This window comes from Equus asinus, chromosome 5, assembly GCF_041296235.1.
Source record: "Equus asinus isolate D_3611 breed Donkey chromosome 5, EquAss-T2T_v2, whole genome shotgun sequence".
NCBI lineage: Eukaryota > Metazoa > Chordata > Mammalia > Perissodactyla > Equidae > Equus > Equus asinus.
Window position 1 is genome coordinate 77,044,665 of NC_091794.1, and position 23,592 is coordinate 77,068,256.

The 23,592-nt window shown below is 39.9% G+C and overlaps 1 protein-coding gene across 2 annotated transcripts in view; it reads left to right on the forward strand.

Moving 5' to 3' along the window:
* Positions 1 to 21,408, forward strand: part of ATPAF1 (ATP synthase mitochondrial F1 complex assembly factor 1) — a 29,151-nt gene extending 7,743 nt beyond the window's left edge. Inside the window, exons 4-9 of one of the 2 annotated variants that reach the window (XM_014827891.3) lie at positions 296 to 358; positions 3,066 to 3,116; positions 4,335 to 4,382; positions 10,502 to 10,597; positions 13,333 to 13,440; positions 20,350 to 21,408. In XM_014827891.3, the coding sequence (XP_014683377.3) occupies positions 296 to 358; positions 3,066 to 3,116; positions 4,335 to 4,382; positions 10,502 to 10,597; positions 13,333 to 13,440; positions 20,350 to 20,544 (561 nt within the window). In that variant the 3' untranslated portion in view covers positions 20,545 to 21,408. The remainder of the gene's footprint in view (positions 1 to 295; positions 359 to 3,065; positions 3,117 to 4,334; positions 4,383 to 10,501; positions 10,598 to 13,332; positions 13,441 to 20,349) is intronic. The other variant, XM_070509996.1, reaches the window with a different exon arrangement.
* Positions 21,409 to 23,592: the final 2,184 nt, after the last annotated feature.

Sequence of the window (23,592 nt, forward strand, 5' to 3'; positions counted from 1 at the left end):
GGTAGAATAGCAGTTAAATTAAAGGTAACAACCCAACTTTCTCCTCTTACCAGTGCTCATTAATGAGGATGAAGCATTTGGGAAGTCCCTTAGATACGCCCTGGGAATAGGATGGTGAAACCCTGCCTGGGCTTGGCAGCTGCCTTCTCTGAGCATTTGGGTTTTTTTATACTTGTTCTCTGCTTATTAAAGATATGCTTCACTGTCCTGACAGATTCCTTCCCACAAGGCTTAGAAATAGAGTTAAGCTGTTTTATTTTTGTGGGTGTTAATTGCCTGTTATTTTCTCTTTCAGACTCTCAGTTCAATCTTTAACATTGAGATGGTGAAAGACAAAACTGCAGAGGAAATAAAACAGGTAATGAATGAAAACAGATTGGCATACTTCATGAAAGCGTGTGCCCTGTGAACCAAATTTGAAAATAGAAAGGAGCATACATTTTCCTGATGCCTCTTTCTAGAAAGAGAAAGCAAAAGTGATGAATTATGTGAAAAACAGTGGCATAAGAAAACTTGTCTTTCTTGGTCTCACTCCTGTATGTCTCATCAACTCAAATGTCCCCTTTTTTTACATTCCTATTGCCCATACCTTATTTGAAATTGTCACTACTCTATACCTGGATTACTGCACTACCTTTCTAGATAGGGTTCCCTGCTCTCATTTCTCCCACTCCCCCTATCATAGCCTCACCAGTTGAGTTCTCTTAAAGTTCTCTTTTCATTATGGAGAGGCATAGTGTGTTGGTTAAGAACACAAACTCCAGAACCAAGCTGCCTGCTTTAAGTCCTAGCTCTGCCACTTATGAGCTGTATGACTTTGATAAGTTAGTTAACCTCTCTGGGCCTTAGTTTCCACATCTATAACGTGGAGATAATAGTACTTACCTCATAGAGTTATTTGGGTAATTAAACAATATTTGTAAAGTACTTAGAACAGTGCCTGGCACAGAGTAAGTGCTATATTTGTGTTTTTAAATAAATGAATAAAAATAAATATTATGTAAGTAACCTGCTCACAAATGTTCATTGACTTCCCATATTCCTTTACCGGGCATTCAGAGTCCTCCATTATTATAGGACCTCCTGCAGGAAGCTTCCTGGACACCTTCCTTCAGAGCATTCATGATCTATCCTGCCTGTTTGGTCATTCCATTGTGCGTTGCTTTGCATTGCTATTTAAATTTTCATGTCTATGAATCTTTTCTCTAATTATGCTATAGAAAGCTATTTATTGGCATCCCTTATAGATCCATGAATTACATTTTAGGTAGATTGAGAGAATCAGAATATAATAAAAGCAGTGTACTGTGTGTTAGGAACTGACTTAGTTCTTCATATGCACTATTTCATTAAATTCTAATAGTCATCTTGTAAAGTAAGTGCTATTATTCCCAATTTACAACTGAGGAAACTGTAACTTAAAGAGATTAAGTAACTTAGTCAGTGGTAGAGCTGGGACTCAACCCCTATCTGTTGACTCTGCGTCATACTCCCTTACGAGAAGTTGTGCCAGTTGCCATGGGTTTCCTTTGGGTGCTTTATCATTCATTTCATTTCAGCAAGCATTTGTTGAATACCTATTAAATGTCAGGCTCTGTGCCAGACATGGAAACAAGTGAGAGAACTCCCTACTCTCAAGGGGTTTTTAGCCCAGTGGAAGGACAGACACAAAGACAAATAAGGACAACACAGGGTTCTAACTTCTGTTAATAGAGGCTCATGCAAAGTCTCAGGGAGACCTCAACTGTGCCTTTGGGAAGAGTTGCCAATGGAAAGTAGACACCAAGCATGTCCTTTAGGGGAGGGAGAAGCCAGCCCAGGAGGGCTGATCACATGACAGATACCGTTCAGACCTATAATTTTAATAAAAATTTGTTCGTTAAAATAATTTTGAGTAACCAAGGTCAACTATGTTAGGAAACATCCATGAGTCTCATATTCATTGTTGATTCATAAACTATCTACTAATATAAATTAAATAAAAATAAGCAGGATATGCTCTCCTTAAAATGAGAGGACAGTGTTTTAACATGCGGGAAAAAAAAAAAAAAGCAGCCTCAGGCTGCATTGGTAGAGTGACTTGCCCGGGTCTTAGGAGATAACAGTCCTTCTGTGTTCTGTGTTGGTTAGATCACACTTTGATTAATGTCTCCAGTTAGGGCCCCCCATTTTAATGGGGATGTTGACAAAGCAGAGCAACTCTAAAGGAGGGTGACCCGTTGTTTAACATCAGCTCACTCAGGTGTTGCCTTGGCTATGATGCCTGTCCCAACTTCTGTGGCTCTGCTAATGCTGTTCTCTGCTTAGAATACATCTCTTATCTTCTATCTGTTTATCTCCCCAGCATCCCCATTCACCTGTTTGACTCCTGATCATCCTTTAGGATGTAGCTCCAGTGTCCCTTCCTCTGGCACTTGTTCCCTTACTTGGGTTAAGTGCCTCTTTGTTGCCCTCAGAACACCTGGGCTCTGGTTTGCATTGTAATTCTGTTGTGCTAAGCACAAACCTACATTATTTCACCTAGTCTTCACAGCAGTCCTGTGAGGTTGATATTATTGCTATTTTATTGACGATTATATTGATGTTATTTAGTGATTTTCAGTAATTTGCCCAAAGTAGCATAGCCAGCAAATGATTAGACCTGGGATTTGCATCTAGGTCCCCCTGACTCCACACCCTGGGTTCTGAATGACTGATATCCTGGCTCTCTGAGAATGCCCACATGTGCTGGGGAGTATGAGTTTTGGGAGGGAAGAGAGAAGATATGAAAAAAAGAGCTTGTCTGTTACACCCAAGGCACTTCTTAAGAGAAATGATTAATAAGGTCATAGAGTCCATTTCTCTGACAGGAATTTGTTATTAAGAGTTACAGTTTAATCATCTAGAAGAGTAGATGGTATTAAATCTTTTTTGTAATCATGTACCAGTAATAAAAGCATTACATTGGGTTTTCCTCCCTGTTATCAAATAGCATATTACTCTGAGCAATGAAAGCTGTCACCATTTCGTGGCGCAGATTGAAAAGATTACCCACATGTCACAGACACTCTCTCTTTTTTGTACAGATTTGGCAGCAGTATTTTGCAGCAAAAGATACAGTCTATGCAGTTATTCCTGTAAGTAGTTTGGAGGGAAAAATGAAAGTGTTATAGCATGAAGGTCAGGTCTCTAACCTTAGCAGGCAGTTGCCTTTACTTTTCCTACGTTTATTGCCTCTTGAGAACTTGCCTTTATAGCTCTGAGGGTTTTTATTATGCCCTAAACACCAAAGATTGGGAGCTCCATATGGTATATTTATGGCTCTTGTTTTTCCTTTCTCTGGTTTAGAAATGTCTCTTTGAGTCAAGTCTCTGACAAGGGAGCATGGTGTAAGTTCATGTTGAGCAATTTCCAAGCTTCCAATTTCCAAGTCTTTTATTTCTCTTTGCTGTTTTCCAACCGAGCTATTGGAATTTAAGACAGGACCTCTAGCATGGCTTTCTTCCCTTCTTGTCTTAAGTGACCTATACCTGAGCTGACTTGGAACCTCCTCCTAGTCTTTTTCTGGCATTTCCCTTTAGCAAGTGGCATTTTCTTGGTTTTTTTCCCTTTCTCGAAATTGCTGTCTTGGAAATAGTTACTGGCCACTGCTTGACCATTGAGATCTGTGACTAGGAACGGGTGTTGCTGTCTTCTTTTGGTTTAATGTCCTATTGGCTTTTATCATAAGAAAGCATTTGAAGTACTGTACTGGGTTATCAGCTAGTTCTTTAATTGTTCTTCTTCTTCCCTGAAGAGGAAGGAGCTTAGGTTAAGTTTTTATCAAGCAAATAGATAAATATATACATATTATACTGAGCTTACATGTGTAAGTGTAAGATTAAGGGGGAAAACTTACAGACAGAAAAATAAAGCCAGGCCCTTTGGTTGTTGTGAGAGTTGGGTTTTCTGCCTCTTATACGTATATGCCCTTGCCCTGCAGGAGTTCAACAGCCAAAAGGATCTGCACTTTTCATGATATTTTAGCTCTCTCGTACTGATTCATTGTTTAGACAGGCCTTGTTAGCTCTTCCTCAGACAGACTTAGTGACCTGACATCTCTGACATTTGTCAGAATCCCCTGGAGAGTTTGGAATATTTGGAGTATCCACTCTTGAGGTGTAATTCTGACATTGAACAGCAAAGCATACATCTTGGTTTTTCCTCTCTGTCGTAAGAGGGATTTGTAAATGATGGAACTTAAGAGATTGTTTTAGTGGTATTTTAGTTCTAGAGTGCAGTACTGGTGAATTTAAATGTGACTCTGGCCTTTTATGTTTTCCTGTTTGTGAATTTTATTCTTTTCCAACCTACAGGAAGAGAAGTTTGATTTGATCTGGAACCGGGCTCAGTCCTGTCCAACAGTAAGTTTCTGTTGACCATGAGGATTGCTTATCAATGCTGCCAAACAAGGATGTTTTCTAACCAACCTCTTCATGCTTCATACTGTCTCACATGTTATAGTGCTCTGTTTATTTAACAAAGATGCTCATATGTTGATTGTATTGATACGTGAGACTTTCAGCCTTATGAAATCACATGGGTTTGGCCCAGTATGTCTCTGCCTTTTTGGCTCTCTGACCCATCTCAGCCCTTTCTGATCTGGATCTTAATCTATCAATATAAGTGAACGTTGGATGCAGCACCTGAGACCTTAATATTTTCAACCTTCTTTAAGTTGCTGTCTTATTGTCAGTTTTCTTTACAGTTTTGGCCGTGCTGTCCTGATTGTATGTGCTTAAAAGGAATTATGAGATTGTCACTAGAGTAATAAGCTGCCAGAAGACCTGAAGAAAAGGGAATAGGTGAGGTAGACCAGCTGACTTGATGTCAGTAATAATTTCTAGAATTCTCAAAAACAATTTACAAACATTGCTGAGAGAAAATAAAAGTAAATGGAGGGATATATCATGTTCATGGATTGGATGACTCAATATTATTGTCATTTCTCCCCGGTTGATCTCCGTATTGAATATAATCCCAAGAAATAATTTTTTAAAGAAATTGACAAGCTGATTATACAAATTTATTTGGACATCCAAAGGACCTAGAATGACAAAACAATTTTGAAAAAGAACCAAGTTAGAAAACTTACGTGACCTGATTTCAAGACTTATCATAAAGCTACAGTGATGAAGACACTGTGGTATTGGCATAAGGATAAACATATAGATCACTGGAACAGGATAGAGAATCCAGAAATAGACCAACATATGTGTGGTCACTTGTTTTTCAGGAAAGATGATGAGGTAATTAAATGGGAAAAGGATAATCTTTCTAACAAATAGTGCAAAACAATTGGATATCTATAAGGAAAAAGATGAACCTCTATTCTTACTCACCCTAGATCCAAAAGTTAACTCAAAACAGATCATAGATGTAAATATAACTTCTAGAAAAAACAATCTTAGATTGAATCTTAGTGATCTTGGGCTTGGCAAAGATTTAAGTATGTCACAAAAAGCACAAACTATAAAAGAAAAAAATCAATAAATTAGATTTCATTAAAGTTTAATTTTTCTATTTGTCTACCCATGTTCATAGCACTATTAGCCACAATAGCCAAAAGTTGGAACCAATCCAAGTGTCCATTGATAGATTAATGGATAAACAAAAGGGGGTATAAATAAATACACAGAATATTACTCAGCCTTAAAAAGGAAGGAAATTCTGACACATGCTACAGCATGGATGAACCTTGTAGACATTAGGCTAAATGGAATATACCACAAAAATATATCACAAAAAGACAAATACTGTATGATTCCATTTATATGAAGTACTAGAGTAGTCAAATTTATAGACAGAAAGTAGAATGGTGGTTGCTAGGGGCTGGGAGGAAGGGGGGCAGGGAGTTAACTGTTTAATGGGTATGGAGTTTCAGTTTGGGAAGATGAAAAAAATTCTGGAGATGGATGGCATTAATGTACTTAATGCCACTGAATTGTACACTTAAAAATAGTTAAATTGGTAACTTTTATGTTATGTATATTTTACCATGATAAAAAAAATTAAAATGTTCTACTTTTCAAAAGACATTGTTATGAAAATGAAAAAACAAGGCACAGAGTGGGCAAAGATATTTGCAAGACATATATTGACAACTGACTTGTATCTGGAAGACATTAAAAACTCTTACAACTTAATAGTGAGAGGACAAGCTACCTGGGCAAAACCTCTCTCACCACTCTTATTCAACATAGTACTGGAAGTTTTGGCCAGAGCAATTAAGCAAGAAAAAGAAGAGGTATCCACATTAGCAAGGAGGAAGTGAAACTCTCACTGTTTGCAGACGATACGATTTTATATATAGAAAACCCTAAAGAATTCATGAGAAAACTATTAGAAATAATCAACAACTACAGCAAAGTTGCAGGGTACAAAATCAACTTAGAAAAATCAGTTGCATATCTATACTTTAATAATGAACTAACAGACAACTCAAGAATACAATCCCATTTACAGTCGTAACAAAAAGAATAAAATATCTTGGGGCCGGCCTGGTGGCGCAGCGGTCAAGTGCACATGTTCCGCTTTGGTGGCCTGGGATTTGCCAGTTCGGATCCCGGGTGCGGACATGGCACCGCTTGGCATGCCATGCTGGGGTAGGCGTCCCACATATAAAGTAGAGGAAGATGGGCATGGATGTTAGCTCAGGGCCAGTCTTCCTCAGCAAAAAGAGGAGGATTGGCAGATGTTAGCTCAGGGCTAATCTTCCTAAAGAAAAAAAAAAGGAATAAAATATCTAGGAATAAATTTAACCAAGGAGGTAAAAGACCTATACAATGAAAACTATATTATTGAAAGAAATCGATGACAACATAAAGAAATGGAAAGATATTCCATGCACATGGATTGGAAGAATAAACATAGTTAAAATGTCCATACTACCTAAAGCAATCTACAGATTCATTGCAATCCCAATCAGAATCCCAATGACATTCTCCACGGAAATAGAACAAAGAATCCTAAGATTCACATGGGGTAACAAAATACCCTAAATAGCTGAAGCAATCCTGAGAAAAAGAAACAAAGCTTGAGGCATCATAATCCCTGACTTCAAAATATACTAAAAAGCTATAGTAATCAAAACAGCATGGTACTGGTACAAAAACAGACACACAGGTCAATGGAACAGAATTGAAAGCCCAGAAATAAAACCACACATATACAGACAGCTAATCTTCGACAGGGAGCTAAGAACATACAACGGAGAAAGGAAAGTCTCTTCAATAAATGGCGTTGGGAAAACTGGACAGCCACATGCAAACGAATGAAAGTAGACCATTGTCTTATGCCATACACAAAAATAAACGCAAAATGGATCAAGGACTTGAAGGTAAGACGTGAAACCATAAAACTTCTAGAAGAAAATATAGGCAATACACTCTGACATCAGTCTTAAAAGGGTCTTTTCAAATATCATATCTACTCAGGCAAGGGAAACAAAAGAAAAAATAAACAAATGAGACTTCATCAGACTAAAGCGCTTCTGCAATGCAAAGGAAACCATGAACAAAATGAAAAGACAGCCCACCAACTGGGAGAAAATATTTGCAAATCATGTATCCGATGAGGGGTTAATCTCCAAAATATATAAAGAACTCATACAACGCAACAACTAAAAACAAACAACCTGATCAAAAAATGGGCAAAGGATATGAACAGACATTTTTCTTTTCTTTTCTTTTTGAGAAAGATTAGCCCTGAGCTAACATCCGCTGCCAATCCTCCTCTTTTTGCTGAGGGAGATTGGCCCTGAGCTAACATCCGTGCCCATCTTCCTCTATTTTATATGTGGGAGGCCTGCCATAGCATGGCTTGATAAGTGGTGCTTATCAAGGTCCACACCCAGGATCTGAACTGGTGAACCCTGAGCCACCAAAGCAGAGCCTAAGAACTTAACCGCTATGCCACGTGGCCAGCCCCCAGACATTTTTCCAAAGAAGATATACAGATGGCCAACAGATGCATGAAAAGATGTTCAACCTCACTAATCATCAGGGAAATGCAAATCAAAACTACAACGAGATATCACCTTATACCTGTTAGAATGGCTATAATTATCAAGACAAAAAACAACAAATGTTGGAGGATGTGGAGAAAAGGAAACCCTCATACACTGCTGGTGGGAATGCAAATGGTACAACCACTATGGAAAACAGTATGGAGACTTCTCAAAAAACTAAAAATTGAAATACCATACAACCCAGCTATCCCACTACTGGGTATTTCTCCAAAGAACTTGAAATCAACAATTCAAAGAGACTTATGCGCCTGTATGTTCATTGCAGCATTACTTGCAATAGCCAAGATGTGGAAGCAACCCAAGTGCCCACTGACTGATGAATGGATAAAGAAGAGTGGTGTGTGTGTATAGATATATATATGTGTGTGTGTGTGTGTGTGTGTGTGTGTGTGTGTGTGTGTGTGTGTGTGTGTGTGTGTGTGTATATATACAATGGAATATTTACTCAGCCATAAAAAAAGAAAAACTGTCCCATTCACAGCAACATGGATAGAAAGTGAGGGTATTATGTTAAGTGAGATAAGCCAGACAGAGAAAGACAAACACCATATGATTTCACTCATATTTGGAAGATAAGCAAACACATGGACAAAGAGAACAGATGAGTGGTTACCAGAGGGGAAAGGGGTTGGGAGCTGGACATGGTGGCTAAAGGGGCACATATATATGGTGGCTGACAAATAATAATGTACAACTGAAATTTCACAGTATTATAAACTATTATGACATGAATTAAAAAAAAACACCCAAAAAAATGGCAAAAGATTCAGACAATACACCAACAAGGTGGAATGGCAGATAAGTACCTGAAAAGTTGCTCGACATCATTAGTCATAATGGGAATGCAAATTAAAACCACAGTGAGATACCACTAGAACGACTAAAATTTAAAAGACTGACCATACCAAGTATTGGTGAGGATATGGAGCGACTAGAACTCTGATATACTGCTGGTAATAATGGGAAATAGTACAACCACTAGAAAACAGTCTGGCAGTTTCTTTACAAGTTAAGCATATACCTGCCATACTACCCAGCCATTCTACTTCTAGATATTTTCCCAAGAGACCTGAAAGCATGTGTCCATACAATGCCTTGTACACAAACGTTCATAACAGCTTTATTTATAATATCCAAATACTGAAAAATATCCAGACCTATCACAGGTAAGTGAATAAAGAAACTGTGTATGTGTGTACATATACATATACAGTGGAATAATATTCAGCAATAAGAAGAAATGAACTCTTGATATATGCAGTAAGGTGGATAGATCATAAAACAATTATGCTGACTGAAAGAAGCCAACGCAAAAAGTACGATTTTATGGTTCCATTTATACAAAATTCTAGAAAATGCAGACTGGCTGATAATGACAAAAATCAAATCAGTAGTTGCTTAGGGACAGTTGGGGAGAGAGAGGTGTGAATTACAAACAGACTTTTTGGAGAAATTTTTGGAGATGATCGATATGTTCATTATGTTGATTGTGGTAATAGTTTCACAGTATACAAATGTCAAAACTCATATAATTGTACACTTTAAATATGTGCAACTTACTTTACTTCAAGTATACCTCAATAAAGCTCTAAAGAAAAATTTTTTCCCTAATAATGGATCAGCTATTAGATAGTCACTGAAGTTATCTCATCTAATAATAGTAAAACAGAGCCTGAGTGGTTGGCAAGAAGGATACGACTCCATGACTAATGCATATTGGACTGATTATACTTCATTTTGTTCTGGCACCATTCTCTTCTCCACACTCATCCCCAATTCTAAACACCTCAAGCATAAAATTCATCATTTCTTGTGTTTGGAGCCATATTCCAGTATCAGCCTCAGATGAGAGAATATGAAGTGATTACAATAATTGGAACAAAAGTTAATTCAGCAGCATTACAAAGTTTAGAAATTGAAAAAGACCCAAATGTTCATCAATAGAGGAATAGATAAATTATGGTAAATTTCTGTAGTAGAATTCCATACAACAGTGAAAATTACTGAATTGGAGTTATATTTATCAACATGGATAAATCTCAGAAGTATACTGTGAAGTGAAAAAAGCAAGCTGTAAAAGTATACATATAGTTTGATAAGATTTAAGTTTTTAAACATGCAAACAGTACTGTTTCTTGTTTATGGATATACACATACCATACATTAAAAGTATAAAAACCTGAGGGAGAATGACAGACACAAGATGCAGAATAGATGTTACCCTGGAATGGGATTAGAATGGGTTACAGAGAGCTTCAATTGGATCTCTAACGCATTCTTTCTTAGATGGGTTGCAAAATATATGCATGTTTGTTATATTATCCCTAGGAATTTCATAATTTTAAAAAATGTTTTAAAAACCAAACATTGAAGAAGTGAATGATCCAGGTGGTTGAACACGGAGCAAATGATTTTATTTATTCATCTGTCTCCTTGTGTGTGTGTTTCCCACAGTTTCTCTGTGCACTGCCGAGAAGGGAAGGCTATGAGTTCTTTGTAGGACAGTGGACAGGTGCTGAGCTCCACTTCACTGCACTTATAAATATTCAGGTAGGTGGCTTGTGCTCATCCCCTAGAGGAAAGATGCCACCCCTTTTGGGAACACGAGCACCTGCTGAGGCTTGAGGACACAGAATATCTACCAACTCCCAGGAGTATTTGCTGTGAATGATTGTGTTTTGATGTTGGGCTAGCTTTCTAGGCCTACTCAATAGCTAAAAATTGGAAAAGACACCAAAACATGTTCTCAGGGTACTTCTGGCTCTCTCCTATCTCTTCCCCAGACATTTCCTACATGTGCCTTGCTTAACAAACATAGGTGAGTTATGATGGTTATCTTTTTAACCTTAAGGTAAGTTCTGTGTCTTGTGTCTTTTTAACCAGGTCAGCACTTTCCATGGTGCTAGATGCATAGTTTCCAATCCATAGATGTTGGGTTTTTTGCTTCTCTCTTTCCTTTCTTTTTCTTTGTTTTATTCCAGAATATTAGATTGAGAAATTCAATCCACAGCATTTGACACTTTTAAAATAAGTCAGTATTTTAAATTAGATCATGACTAGAATTGCTATTATTTATTTGGAGGCCAAATCTGGCAAAAACAAGCATATATTATAATGGCTTTAAAGCTGGAGTAAAGAGAGTACAAAATAGAATGAGGGTTTGCTCATGACTATATTCCTTGTGATTGTATCCAAAAATTGTAAAATATTTGTTAAAAAAAAAAGGAAGGAAAAAATAGAATGAGGAGGCAGCTTTCACTTTATTTTATAACTCATCCAACAATACTTTTTTTTAAGTATACTTTTTTTTGGTGAGCAAGATTGGCCCTGAGCTAACATCTGTTGCCAACCTTCCTCCTTTTTTTTTTTCTTCTCCCCAAAGCCCAGCGCATAGTTGTGTATCCTAGTTGTAGTTCATTCTAGTTCTTCCATGTGAGATGCCACCACAACATGGCTTGATGAGCTGTGTGTAGGTCCACACCCAGGATCTGAACCAACAAACCTTGGGCCGCCGAAGCAGAGTGCGTGAACTTAAAGACTCGGCCATGGGGCCGGCCCCTAATCCAACAGTCATTTATGGGACACATAGTATAATAACCAATATTTGATGTCCTTACCATGTGCCAGATGTTTTATATACATTATATCATTTAATCCTCACAAATATCCCAGGAGATAGATACTATTCTTATTTCTATTTACAGAGAAGAAAGTGGGCTCAGAGAAGTTCGTTCACACTGCTAATAAATGGTAGAGCTGGGATTAATTGATTCTAAGTTATTGATTCCAAAGTCTATGAACTTAACCATTGTGCTGTTGTGTTGGAAACTATGCTAGGACTTGGAGATCTTGTAGACAAGGTCTCTGCTCTCGTGAAGCTCACATACAAGTATAGGAAAAAGATCCAGAAACCTAATTATGATCAAAATGATCAGTATATTTGAAGTATGTTCGGGAGAACTGAGAGGCTGAACTTTTAAGAGTACCATCGCAACAGTTAGGTACTGATAAATTAAAAAGACTATTCCTGAAATTTTAGAGATGAAACCCAGAGATCTTTTTTTTTAAAGAAATACTCTTAAGGGAGTTTCTCTTTTTTTTTTAATTTTTTATTTTATTATTTTTTTTAAAGATTGGCACCTGGGCTAACAACTGTTGCCAATCTTTTTTTTTTTTCTGCTTTATTTCCCCAAACGCCCCCCGCACACAGTTGTATATCTTAGTCGCCTGTCCTTCTAGTTGTGGGATGTGGGACGCCGCCTCAATGTGGCCTGATGAGCGGTGCCATGTCCGCGCCCAGGATCCGAACCCTGGGCCGCCGCAGCGGAGCGTGCGAACTTAATCACTGGGCCACCGAGCCGGCCCCTCTTTTTTTTTTTAAAGGTTGGCACCTGAGCTAAAATCTGTTGCCAATTTTTTTTTCCTTCTTCTTCTTCTCCCCAAAGCCTCCCAGTACATAGTTGTACTTCGTAGTTGTGGTCCTTCTGGTTGTGCTGTGTAGGACACCACCTCAGCGTGGCCTGATGGGCGGTGCCATGTCTGCGCCCAGGATCTGAACTAGCGAGACCCTGGGTCGCCGGAGCAGAGCATGCGAACTTAACCACTCGGCCATGAGGCCGGCCCCCCAGAGATCTTTTTTGAATGTATAGTTGTTTTCTCCTGCACTGCATGAGGGCTTTAGCTTTGAACCTAGCCTCTCTTCCTAGTCTGAACTGAAGTCTGGTAACCACTGCCCTGTCCATTTTTCCTGAAATTATGGTGTTCCCATTCTTCTTTCCCCGCTTCCTCTCACCAAGATTATATTTTAAAACTGCACATTACAAATCTGGCCCATGTGCAAACTCTCCAGCTGTTTGCTACAGCTTAAAAGAGCTCAGTCTTCAGAGCCAGCCAAGGGTAGTAGATTTCAACTGTGAAATGCAGTAGTCCATAAAAGTGGCAATTACACAGGCACATTGCTTTCTTTAGAACTTGATTTGGTAGCTGCTTGTGCCGTTTTGTTTTTAAATATATGGCCATGATGAAGGATTCACTGCCTACTGTAAACATTTTCTGGGAAAAAAGCCAAACCTTTTTCAATTGAAGACACAAATAACACTGTGCAAACTGTCAGTTTCACCATGCCTTGGCAGGCCTGACCATCCCCCCACATACCAGTCGTCCCACTCATTAGCCACCCAAGGGGCTGTTAGGGGCCAGAATTTCCTCCAGACTCTATTGCTCCGAAATTGCGGTTTTGTTGTGATGGTACCTTATTGAGCCTTGATAAGTGTTCCTTCTTATAGACCCGAGGGGAAGCTGCAGCCAGCCAGCTGATTTTATATCACTACCCTGAACTTAAGGAAGAGAAGGGCATAGTGCTGATGACAGCAGAAATGGATTCTACATTTCTGGTAAGAATCAACTTTTACCTCCTTGGATTTACCGTGTGGCCCTGAAGCTATTCTTCTTCTGCCAAAGTTCATGAAAGGTGTAATTCCGGAGGCCTACGTGTACTTGTTTCTTAAAGTTGACAATAATTTTGTCTTGCTCAGGCTCTTCCAAGTTGAAATTAGTACAGATCTTCAATCACTTATTCACAATTTTGAAGTCCAAAATCTCTGAAAACAAAGTTTTTTTGTTTTGTTTTGCATTTTGCTGAGGAAGATTCGCCCTCAACTAACATCTGTTGCCAGTCTTCCTCTATTTTGTTTGTGAGCCGCCGCCACAGTATGGCCACTGATAGACGAGTGATGCAGGTCTGCACCTGGGAACTGAACCCAGCCCACTGAAGTGGAGCACCTCGAACTTAACCACTAGGCCACCGGGGCTGGCCAACAAAGTTTTTTGATAACTGAATTGATCACAAAACCTTATCTGACTTGAACTCATTTGGGAGCTAGATCTTCACTTAAACTGATGTGAGGCCACTTACAGTTCTTATTAATCCGACTTGGTATGGAATATTCATGCATTTTACTAGGGAAATATTATGTGTTTGATTATAGTGAGTATGCATAATACACAGACAGTATCTGCACTATTACCTTTCTAAAATCCAATAATTCTGACTCTGAGCCACATCTGGCCCTAGAGGTTTCAGGTAAGAGACTGTGGACGAGTAAATGGCTTTTTAAGTATAGAGAAGAGTTCCAAGTCTACAGTAGCTATGCATCTTTTATCTTCCTCCACATTGTTCGTATGTTCAGCTTTCATCATCCATGGTGATTTCCCTTCCTCCTTTTCCCATTCCTTGGGCTAGAGCATCGACCATATGTCCATAGGTAATGGTGTCCGTTGTGTTTGTTCTGTCTGCGTATCCAGGGCCAAGAGCAGTTTTATGATTACTGTACAACCTGTTTGTCTAGTCCTTGCTCATTTCAGTCTCCTCATCTGGCACGGTTTAAGTTCAAGATATCCTCAAGATAGTGGGGGCACTTTAGTGCCTCTTCCCCTTGAGATTCTTCATTACAGCACCCACTTATTTTCTCTCTCTTTCTTACCAGCTGCATATTGGGAATGAAAAAGTGATGACGTTCAGCTAGTATCTCACAGTAGCAGTAAACCCCAAGTCTAGGACACAGTTGGGACTCTACTTCCCTGTCTCTTATTTCTGAAACTGTTCAGCCCCATTTCTCCCATTCTTCCTTCCACCCATCACACTCAACTGGAAGTCACCCAAAATCCTATCCAGAAGAATGGAGTTGCCATTAACTGAGATAGACAAGATTGTAGGAGGAACAAACAGATTTGGAAGGAAAATTAGGAGCTCAATTTGAGACACGTTAAATCTGAGATGTCTGTTAAATATCCAAGTAGTAGGCAGTTAGATATATGAGCCTGGAGTTCAGGGGAGAGGTCCAGGCTGGAGATATAAATATGGGAATTGTCAGCCTACAAATTGTTATTTAAACCCGTGAGACTGAATAAAATCACCAAGGAAATAAGTGAAGATAGAAAAGATAAGAAGTCTAAGAGCTGAGCCCTGGAGAGATGAGGAAGCATCAGCAAAGAACATTAAAAAGATATAGTCAGTGAGGTAGGAGGAAAACTAAGATGGTAGCATGCCTTGGAAGCTAAGATAAAATGTTTCAAGGAATAGGAAATCTCACTTGCTGGTAGGGCAAATGAGATGAGGACTGAGAATTTACTAGATTTCACAATATTAAAGTCATTGAAAACTTTTATAAGGGCAGTTTCAAAGGAGGGGTAGGATAAAAGCATGATCGGAGTACATTTAAGAGAGGATGGGAAGAGAAATTGCAAAGAGTAAGCATAAATCTTTCAAGGAATGTTTCTGTGAAGGAAAGGAGAGAATGGGGCATTAGCTGGAGGGGGAGAAGTGGGGACAAGAGTGTTTTTTGTTATGAGAGAAATAACATTCTATTTGTATGCCAACAGAAAAATCCAGTGGAGAGGGAAATAATGATAATGCAGGAGAAAGAGGGGAGAATTGTTGAAGTAGTAGTTTTGAGTGGGTGAGTCTGGGAATAAGGGGTTGATCTTTGCCAGAAATATAACGAGAGGAGAGAAGCCAGGATATAAGGACACAAATACAGTTAAATGCATAGAGGTTGTGACAGCTTGTAGAAGTTCTCTTCAGATTGCTTAGTGAAAAGAAAGAAAGGCGATCAGCTGAGAGAGTATGGAAGAATAGATGTTGGACAGTTGAGTAGAAAAGAGAAAGGGTGAAATTGTTGTCTAGGACAGGAGTCAGCAAACTACAGTGGGCCAAATCCAATCCACTGACTTTTTAGAAGACCCATGAGTTAAGAATGTGTTCTACATCTTTAAATGGTTGGGGTGGGGGGTGAGGAACTAAAGAGGAAGAATATTTCATGGCCTGTGAAAAGTATATGAAGTTCAAATTTTAGTGTCTGTAAATAAAGTTTTATTAGAACACAGCCATACTTATTTACATATTATCTATGGCTGCTTCCGCTCTACAACAGAGAATCGAGTAGTTGCAACAGAGAGTATAGGGCCCACAGAGCCTAAAATATTAGCTGTCTATCCATTTACAAAAAGTGTTTGTGAACTTGCAATCTAGGAAAATGGCAGAGAGAATGCAGGTGCAGGTACAGGCACAGAGAGAAAGGGCTGAGACTCAGTTGGATTTAACCAGGATTATGGTTTAGCCAAGTGGTATAACGAAGTAAGACAAGGACCAGGAACTTAAAGGTGAATGCAAAGGAATGATTCTAATTAATGACCACGGAATGCAAGCTGGATAAAGAAGGAAGTAAAAAAATAAGGAAGGTTAAAGACAGTAGGAATTGTGACTTCTAGTGGAGTTAAAGGATTTTTGAAGTTGGGAGTGAGCCTAAAAAATAGGAAATAGCAGAGCTAGCCCTGATGGCCTAGTGGTTAAAGTTCCGCACACTCTGCTTCGGTGGCCCAGGTTCAGTTCCTGGGCGTGGAACTACACTACTAGTCTGTCAGTAACCATGCTGTGGTGGTGGCTCACATAGAAGAACTAGAAGAACTTACAACTAGAATCTACAACTATGTACGGGAGCTTTGGGCAGGAGGGAAAAAGGAGAGGAAGATTGGCAATAGATGTTAGCTCAGGGCAAATCTTTCCCAGCAAAAAAAAAAAAAAAAAAAGATAGGAAATAGTAGACAAAATGTGGATATTTCAAATTGAGATTTGGAGGGGATATAGTTAACCAATAATGACAAGGTTTAAGATTTGACCACAGGAGTGAGTGACGTAGAGGTTGTACTTTATTTTCTGATTTTCAACAAAGCACAGCATCTAATCACATTAAAAGTGGACTCTAGAGATCAGAAGAGACCCTTTCTGCTTTGGCATTTTTACCACCTCACTCTAGAGGTCTCAAACTGCTGCACAGTCCCCATCCTCATTAAAATTTGCTTCCTGGCCTTATAACATTCAACAGTATACCAGACAACATACATTTGCCTTGTGTAAGTCAACTTGACTGTAAGTTTCCAGTGTAGGACAGAACTAGACATATTAGAATTTATTGTGGAGGTACAGGAATCAGATGGGAAACCTAGAAATTTAATGTAAATATGTGATCTCCTGCATACTCAGGCATTAGTTTGCATTTTAGGCATGGTATTTCCAAATACAGTAAAGCAAATGAATAGAAATACGTGGAAACTAAAGGTTTCTTCTGAACTAATTAACTTTAATGCTGAAGATTTAGTAGACTATTCAGAAAACTTATTTGGTTCTATGTCTGTATCAATAGATGATTTTATTGGAATGCAGTAAGTGCTAGGATAGACATGCACAGTGTGCTGGGGAAGACACCTGGGTTGAACCTCAAAGATGAGCAGGAGTTGAGCCAGATAAAGAAACTGGGCATGGGGAGGTGAATGTTCCAGACAGAGGGAATGGCATAAGTAAATGCTGGGAGGCATAAAATGACTTGGGGTATTACAGACAGTTTGGTATCACTGGTATATAAAAAAGGAGGTTTAGTGGATTGCGTTTAGAGGTTTGGCTTTATTCTGAGGACACAAAAGAGTCATTAAAAGGTTTTGGAAAGGGAGTGACCCATACATAAAGAGTTGGATTTCAAGACCATTAACCTTAATTATTTGCTTCCTAAACATTTTTTAGTTCTAGCCTGGTCAGGGTGTTCATTTAGAAGACAGTTGCAATAATCTAGGCATAGTGAAGACCTGAACTAGAGCAGTGGTAGTAGGGATGGAGGAGAAAGAGTGACCCCAGAAATATATAGGGAGTAAAATGGGCAAGACTTGGTAATTTGATTGTAGCTATGAAGATTGAAAGAGAGGGAGGAATTGGGTTTGTTACTATACATCCTTATTGAGCAATGCAGGGAATTAATATGTTTATCTTCTTGGGTCTTGGAAAGGGAGGAGACTACTGCTTCATGTTGAGAGTTAAGAGAACAAAAGGCAGGGGTGAATAAGTGGGAGTGGGGGGGCTTCTATAACCCTCCATAAGAGACAGATGCCCATATCTCCCTGGGTCTTACCTTCCTACCCACTATACTAGTGGTCTTCAAACTAGTGGTCAGAACCCTTTATCCAAACAAAATCTTTTTTTTTTTTTTGAGGAAGATTAGCCCTGAGCTAACATCTGCCAATCCTCCTCTTTTTCCTGAGGAAGACTGGCCTTGAGCTAACATCCGTGCCCATCTTCCTCTACTTTATATGTGGGATGCCTACCACAGCATGGCTTACCAAGTGGTGCCATGTCTGCACCCAGGATCTGAACTGGGGAACCCAAGGCTGCCGAAGCAGAACGTGCGCACTTGACTGCAGCGCCACCGGGCCGGCCCCACCAAACAAAATCTTATTATGTAAAACCACAGGGTATAACAGCTGAGACAGAGGTGAAGGACCTGACGCACCTCCACAGAGCCCCTAGGACTCTGCAGTTTGAACAGCACTGTTCTAGAATGAACACAGCCAAAATTACCCCTACCTTTGCCATCCTAAGCCTGAAATAAAAGTTGATTGTCAGAGGCCCTACAGTTTAGGGGCTCAGAGAGTGATGGTGTCTGCCTCAGATTATGGCAGTGCACTTGCTTTAGAAACAGTTTGCTCTTGAAGCATGTTTGAGTATAAGAAAGGTGAAATTGATGAAGTCGTTACCAGCTTTAGTCAATCTAAATTATCTTGCCCCACCAGAAACAGTGTCATTGTTAAATGGAGGGAGTACCAACCTGAAAGTCCAGAGGTCTGGTCCTGGCTCTGCCACTTGCTAGCCACATGACCTTGGGCCCATCCCTGAACCTCATCTGCTTTGGTTTCCTGGCCTATTAAATGAGGACTGGCTTATCTCTGAGACCCTTTCCAGCTCTAAAAGTCTATGAATTTAAAATAGCCAGCATTTTGGAAAAAAGGCTTTTGATTGAAGATCCAGTCTCAGAGATTAGCGCCTGCTTGTGAGAAATGATGTGAAAGCCCCACAGGAGGGAATGGAGGTAAAGCAGCCTATGGTATTTATAAACCGTTTTCATCATTCGTAGCTAGACATAGCACACTTTTGATAGTTAGCTTTAGTGGGAATTTTCCATTATCTTTTGGGGTTGAGTTTTGGCCATAGGAACATAGTGATAATGAATAAGTGCCTCTGACCAGCTAGAACTAGAGAATGTGTCGGAAGAAAAGTAAGAGTTGTTTGAGGTAATTCTTTTGTAAGGTTTCGGGAGTGTTGCCTGTGTCCTGACCCCCCTCTGTTATAGAGTGGTTTGGTCACCATTTCTCTACTACTGAGCTTTAGAGAAAGGGGCCCCTTCTCTTCCCTGTGGCTTTACTAGTGGATCAGTTATAAAAGGCTCCAAAGCAAATTACTCTAAAACCTAGCGGCTTAAAACAACAAACATTTATTACCTCACAGTTTCTGTGAGTCAGGAATTGAGGAGCAGCATAGCTGGGTGGTTCTGGCTCAGATTCCCTCTGAAGTTGCTGTCAAGATGTTGGCTAGGGCTACAGTCATTTGAAGGTTGATTGGACTTGAGGATCCACCTTTGACCCCACTTGCATGGCTCTTCGCAGGAGGCTTCATTTCCTTGCCACGTTGGCTTCTCCGTAGGGCTACTCGAATGTCCTCATGGCGTGGCAGCTGACTTTCCCCAGAACAAGTGATTCAAGAGAGATAGCAAGACAGAAGCCTACAGTGTCTTTTGTGGCTTAAGAGCAAAAGTCCTTCTCCACCATTCCACCATAGTCCATTTGTTAGAAGCAAGTCACTAAGTACAGCGTGCACTCAAGGAAAGGGAAACTAGGCTGCATCAAAGGGATGAGCGTCATAGAATTTGTGGACAAATTATAAAACTACACAGCTGGCTTTGGCACTAGTTTTCTGACTGAGGTAGTATCAGGAACAGGTTTTAGTCAAGAGTATGTCTGGTTAGTCAAGAACTTAGTGCTCACAAACTGGTTCTTGGAGCTGGGTAACTATTGCTCTTTTTTTCCCCCCTTAAGATATATTTAACAGTTACTAAGGAACTGAGCAAAGAGGGAATTTTGAACATATGCATTACTTTATTCAGCAAACATTCACCAGATATCACTATGTGCGGGGATATAAAACAAGCATGTACTTTGAGGAATTCATACCAGGAAAGGCAGAGAGAAGGGAAAATAAGGACAGATACAAGACAGTATGATAAATACTATGGTAGAGGTAAGCATGGGGTCATTTGGGTACACAGACAAGGGGCAACCAACCAAGACTTGAGATGTCAGGGAGTCAGGGAAGCTTTCTGGAAGCAGTGACTCCTGGGTGAGGACCCCCACCCGCCACAGGAGTCAGACACAGAGCTTTGTGGCCCTGTGCAGGGGAAAACCTCACTATTCTTTTTCCCTTACAGAACGTTGCTGAGGCACAGTGCATTGCCAACCAAGTTCAGCTCTTCTATGCCACCGATCGGAAAGAGACCTACGCTTTAGTGGAGACCTTTAACTTCAGACCAAATGAGTTCAAATATATGTCTGTCATCGCTGAATTGGAGCAAAGCGGACTTGGAGCAGAACTGAAATGTGCCCAGAACCAGCATAAGACTTAGAGCTGTAGGGGTTGGCTTATAGAGTCTGCTCAGCCCTGGATAGTCTAGAGCCCACACACCGCCTTGAACTCTTGGGAGCTCAGCATCTATACTCAGCAGTCTCTAATGAGTCTCTTATTACAAGAAGCAACATGGAGATGAGCCCTATTACTTGATATTCAGGAATGAAGTACCCAAACATTCTGATAATTATCTCCCAGCATACTTGAGGTTTCATTTTTAAGTGTCTGAGGTCATAACCAGAGACAGCCAAGGATCTGCACGATGTTTGACTTGATTTTACACAGTATAACAGTGCATTTGCATTCTGACCATTTTGACTACACAGCTCCCAAATGATTAGGTCCTTATCTTTATAAACTTGTGACAGGATAATAAGCTTGAAGACCTGCTATAGTTAGATGTAGGCTTTACATCCTCTTCCCTTGTACCACTTGGCTGGCCAAAGGCACAACACAAATATCCTGTTTAGACTCCAGAACAAGCACATATTGCCATCAGGATTAAGACTTTATCTAGATGCCCCCAGAGTTGCCTTTAATGTAGCTGGTTTAGAGTATCAGTAGATTTCAGGTATAGTTAAACACACAGGTATGGTGCCTGCATATTTTTTAAACCATAGTTTGTGGCACCTGCTCCTCCAATTCTGCCTATTAGAAGCTATGTATTTGGAGGGGGTGAATCAGTGCAGAGTAAATAAATCAACACTTTTCCAAGCAGAGGATCAATCCAGATTTGCATGTTTGTTTGTTTGTTTTAAACAACTCTAAGCCGTGCCAGTATGATATGAAAATGTGGGTGGATTCAAATGTTCCCAGATTGGATATGGGGAAAATGTAGCAATAAAATAAGCCTGACTTACAATCTTTGCTATGATAAATAGTGAAATCTAAGCTATGTGCTGTCCATAGTGTCAGTGCTGTGGCTGATTTGATCAAAACTCATCTTTGGACTCAGCAGTTACTTGAAACGTCAAAAATAAGAAAGGAGCTCTCCAGTGCTGAAAACTCACGTTTGGTTTGTAGTGTCACTGTTGTGTCTCCAAGCTCAGTGAGAGAAGATGGTGGTGGTTGCACGCCAGGCTTCTGGACCCGAGGCCTCACGGGCCCCCAGTATTGCTGTCAACTGCCTGTACTACACCTTTCCTTTTCTTCATCTGGCGCGCTCCACTTTGCTGCTCCTGCCCAAGATCTGGGTTATGACACTGAATATGGTGAGTGGGAGTGTGACCGGTATTTGCAGTTTGTGTGTGTCTGTTTGTTTTCTTTGTTACAGAAGAATTTTTATAGGTTGGGCCTGTCCCCAAGCTCTTTAAATTGGATTGCACTTCCCATTATTTTTTGAGCTGTGTCTGTTTTGTTGTACTTCCGAGTCTGTGTGTAGAAAGAGATAGTGTTTGTTTAACCTGGAAAAGCTGCTGGCCTTTCACAACTTCTCTGAAGGTCGAGCCATTTCCTAATGCAAATTCTGGACCTAACTCTGGTCCTGACAGTTCATTTTTTGAGAAACTTGAGTCTGAATGTTTTGAGTCCCAGGAATCTTTGACGTCAGGTGGAGTTACTTTCGTGAGTACGTTTGCTTTTCCCTCCAGATGGACCCAGTTCTTAACCATGGTACATTTGCATAACACCTCCACCAAAGGATGAGAAAATGATGGGAAAAGAAAGAAGAACTGGTTGCTCATTTTGTTGTTTCTCCCAGCTTTGCCCTAAATCCCCACTTAGCAAAGAAGGATGTATCCATTGTCAGTTACATTGGACGTGATCAAGGTATCATCTGGCTGTTCTTTACATTTACCTGATGAGATCTGGCAAAGAACTAAAAGAAAGTTGTAACATTCATCAGTAAATTTGTGCCCTGGTGCCAGATGGTGTTACAGAAAGTGGACAGTCTTTAGAGTTAAGCGAATCTGGGTTCATTGTTGGGATTCATTAGCTCTATAATGTTGAACAAATTATTTAAACTCTCTAATTCTGTTTCTTCATCTGTAAAATGGGGATAATATCTACCTCACAGGATTATTGTAAGAATTAAATTAACTTAAATATAGATTAAAGTAGAGCTTAGTAAACGCCTGCTCTCTTCCTCTTCTCTACTTCCCCTTCCTTTCATTAAAGACCCACACAAATTAGCATTTCAGATGTGCAGATCATTCTTCATTCAAGTTTAAAAAGCAAACCTTATCTCACAGGTTCTCGCACTTTAAGTTGCAGTAGAATTACACAGAGCACTTGAAATGCAGATTCCCAGGCCCCAAATCCCCAACCTGCTGAATCTTAATCTTTGCTGAAGGTGCTGGGAATCTAAATTTTAATATGTGCTCCAGGTGATTCTGATGTGGATAATTAGCCAGCCATACTTTGAGAACCATTGCCTTATCTATTCTTCACAAAAAAAAATGCCCATTAGCCAATGGGTAATGTGGACATTAACCACAGGATCAGATTCCCCTGCTGCTTGCCTCCCATAGTGGTCCCCTTTGCATCCTCTTCATTATATTTATTTATGTATGCATCTTTTTTCCCCACTAGACTGTGAGCTCCTTGAGGGCCAGGGTTTATCTTCATTCACAGTGCCAAGGATATGGCCTAGAACATAGAAGATGCTCAGTTGTTTGTTGAATAAATAAATGACATGGATTTTAGCCAAAACGTTATCTTGTTGTGTGTGCCTGTATTTAAATGCTCTGAATTTAGGAGAATCTCTTAACACACATAGATCAAGAACTTACTGAGTAGGAATATTTGCAAACCAGGATACCAAATTATACCCAGAGTCTCTGTATCTCACCCAATCTCCCGCATTACCTGTGGTAGGCTGTCTGCTCAGTGCAATTCAGCAGTCGCTCACAGAGCACCAACTCTGCAACCGCCCTGTCAGGTCCTGACAGGAAGATGAGTAGGATGATCCCTGCTGTCAAGCTCTGTTCCAGCCGCCATCCTTGTCTCTCTTGCCTCTGGTTCTGTGCCTCACATCTAGCACGTGGTCATCGTTTGCCTTGTCTTGTTCTGAGGATGTTTATGCTGCTACTTCTTTCTTCTCCATCCA